Genomic DNA, 1,153 nt, shown 5'->3' with positions numbered 1-1,153 from the left:
TTAGATTTGATTCAACAGTAGGTTCTTAGGTACTACTAATGTAAAAGTGCAATAGTTAAGACCAGGGGTCCTCAAACTACTGCCTGTGGGCCACATGCAGCCCGCCGAGGACATTTATCTGGGCTGCCAGGTCTTTTTGCCCCGTTTTGTTTTTCACTTCAAAATACAATGTGTGCAGTGTGCATAAGAATTTGTTCATAGTTTTTTTTAAACTATAGTCCAGCTCTCCAATGGGTCTGAGGGACAGGGAACTGGCCCCCTGTTTAAAAAGTTTGAGGACCCTTGGTTAAGACTAACATCTTTTATGGAGCCAGTTTTTTGTGGCTGAAATAGCGCTTAACCAGGGAACAGAAAATCTTGCCCCAACATGTATTTGTGAATGGAAAACAAAACAATAACTACCTCATGAAGTGATTGAAAGAAAGAAAAACTAAAACACAGTGTAAATCTAAGTGTATTTCTATTGAGTTAAAATGACTGAAATTTGTAAGAGGATATTAAATTTGAAATCATAGCTTTGATACAAAGGAGGATCTCTTTCTAGAGCTTAGGTTTATAGAACTTTGGATTTGACTATTTAGAGAACTTTAATCAAGGTGAGTCCTATTTTTAAAAATCTAGATTATAATTTCCTCACACCGAAAAGAGTGAAAAATCCTTCATCAATTTATTAATTGTAATTCAAATAAGAATTTTACATTTAAAATAATTTTTAGCATTTATGTAATACTTAGGGTTATATGCATTTTAAAATTTATTCCATTCTAGGCCTCATCTGAATTATATCCATATAATCCTGTGATGGAAAACATTTCCTGTATTATGCCTAGTAATGAGATGGAACTACAATTGGATTTTATATTTACCTCTATTTATATTGGTAAAATAAAAGGAGCATCTAAAGGTTGCGTTACAGTAAGTACATTTTCTTTGAGATTTTTTTCTCTTTAAGTCTTATATTTTCAGAGCAGGCTTTTTCAGTTTTTTAAATTTTAAGTAAAATAACTAATAGAATTGAGATTAACTATACATGGGACATTTTGAATGTGTTGAAATTCGTTTATGTGTTTTGAAATGTAACATTTTCTCATCTCACTAAAATCACACCTAATTTCTAACTAATGGAGATAATCTTTTTTTTTTCTTTGCAATT

At 31.7% G+C, this 1,153-nt stretch overlaps 1 protein-coding gene across 1 annotated transcript in view; it reads left to right on the top strand.

The window, feature by feature from the left end:
• LOC101644462 (sentrin-specific protease 7) overlaps positions 1-1,153 on the top strand; it is a 53,387-nt gene that overhangs the window by 7,836 nt on the left and 44,398 nt on the right. The window contains exon 3 of the mRNA XM_045286147.1: positions 769-915. Coding sequence (XP_045142082.1) covers positions 769-915 — 147 coding nt within the window. The remainder of the gene's footprint in view (positions 1-768; positions 916-1,153) is intronic.

Source organism: Echinops telfairi, unplaced genomic scaffold (genome assembly GCF_000313985.2).
Source record: "Echinops telfairi isolate 266 unplaced genomic scaffold, ASM31398v2 ScPeMD7_6;HRSCAF=24_0, whole genome shotgun sequence".
NCBI lineage: Eukaryota > Metazoa > Chordata > Mammalia > Afrosoricida > Tenrecidae > Echinops > Echinops telfairi.
Note: the sequence above shows the minus strand (reverse complement) of the source record. Positions and strands in the feature narration are given on the sequence as shown.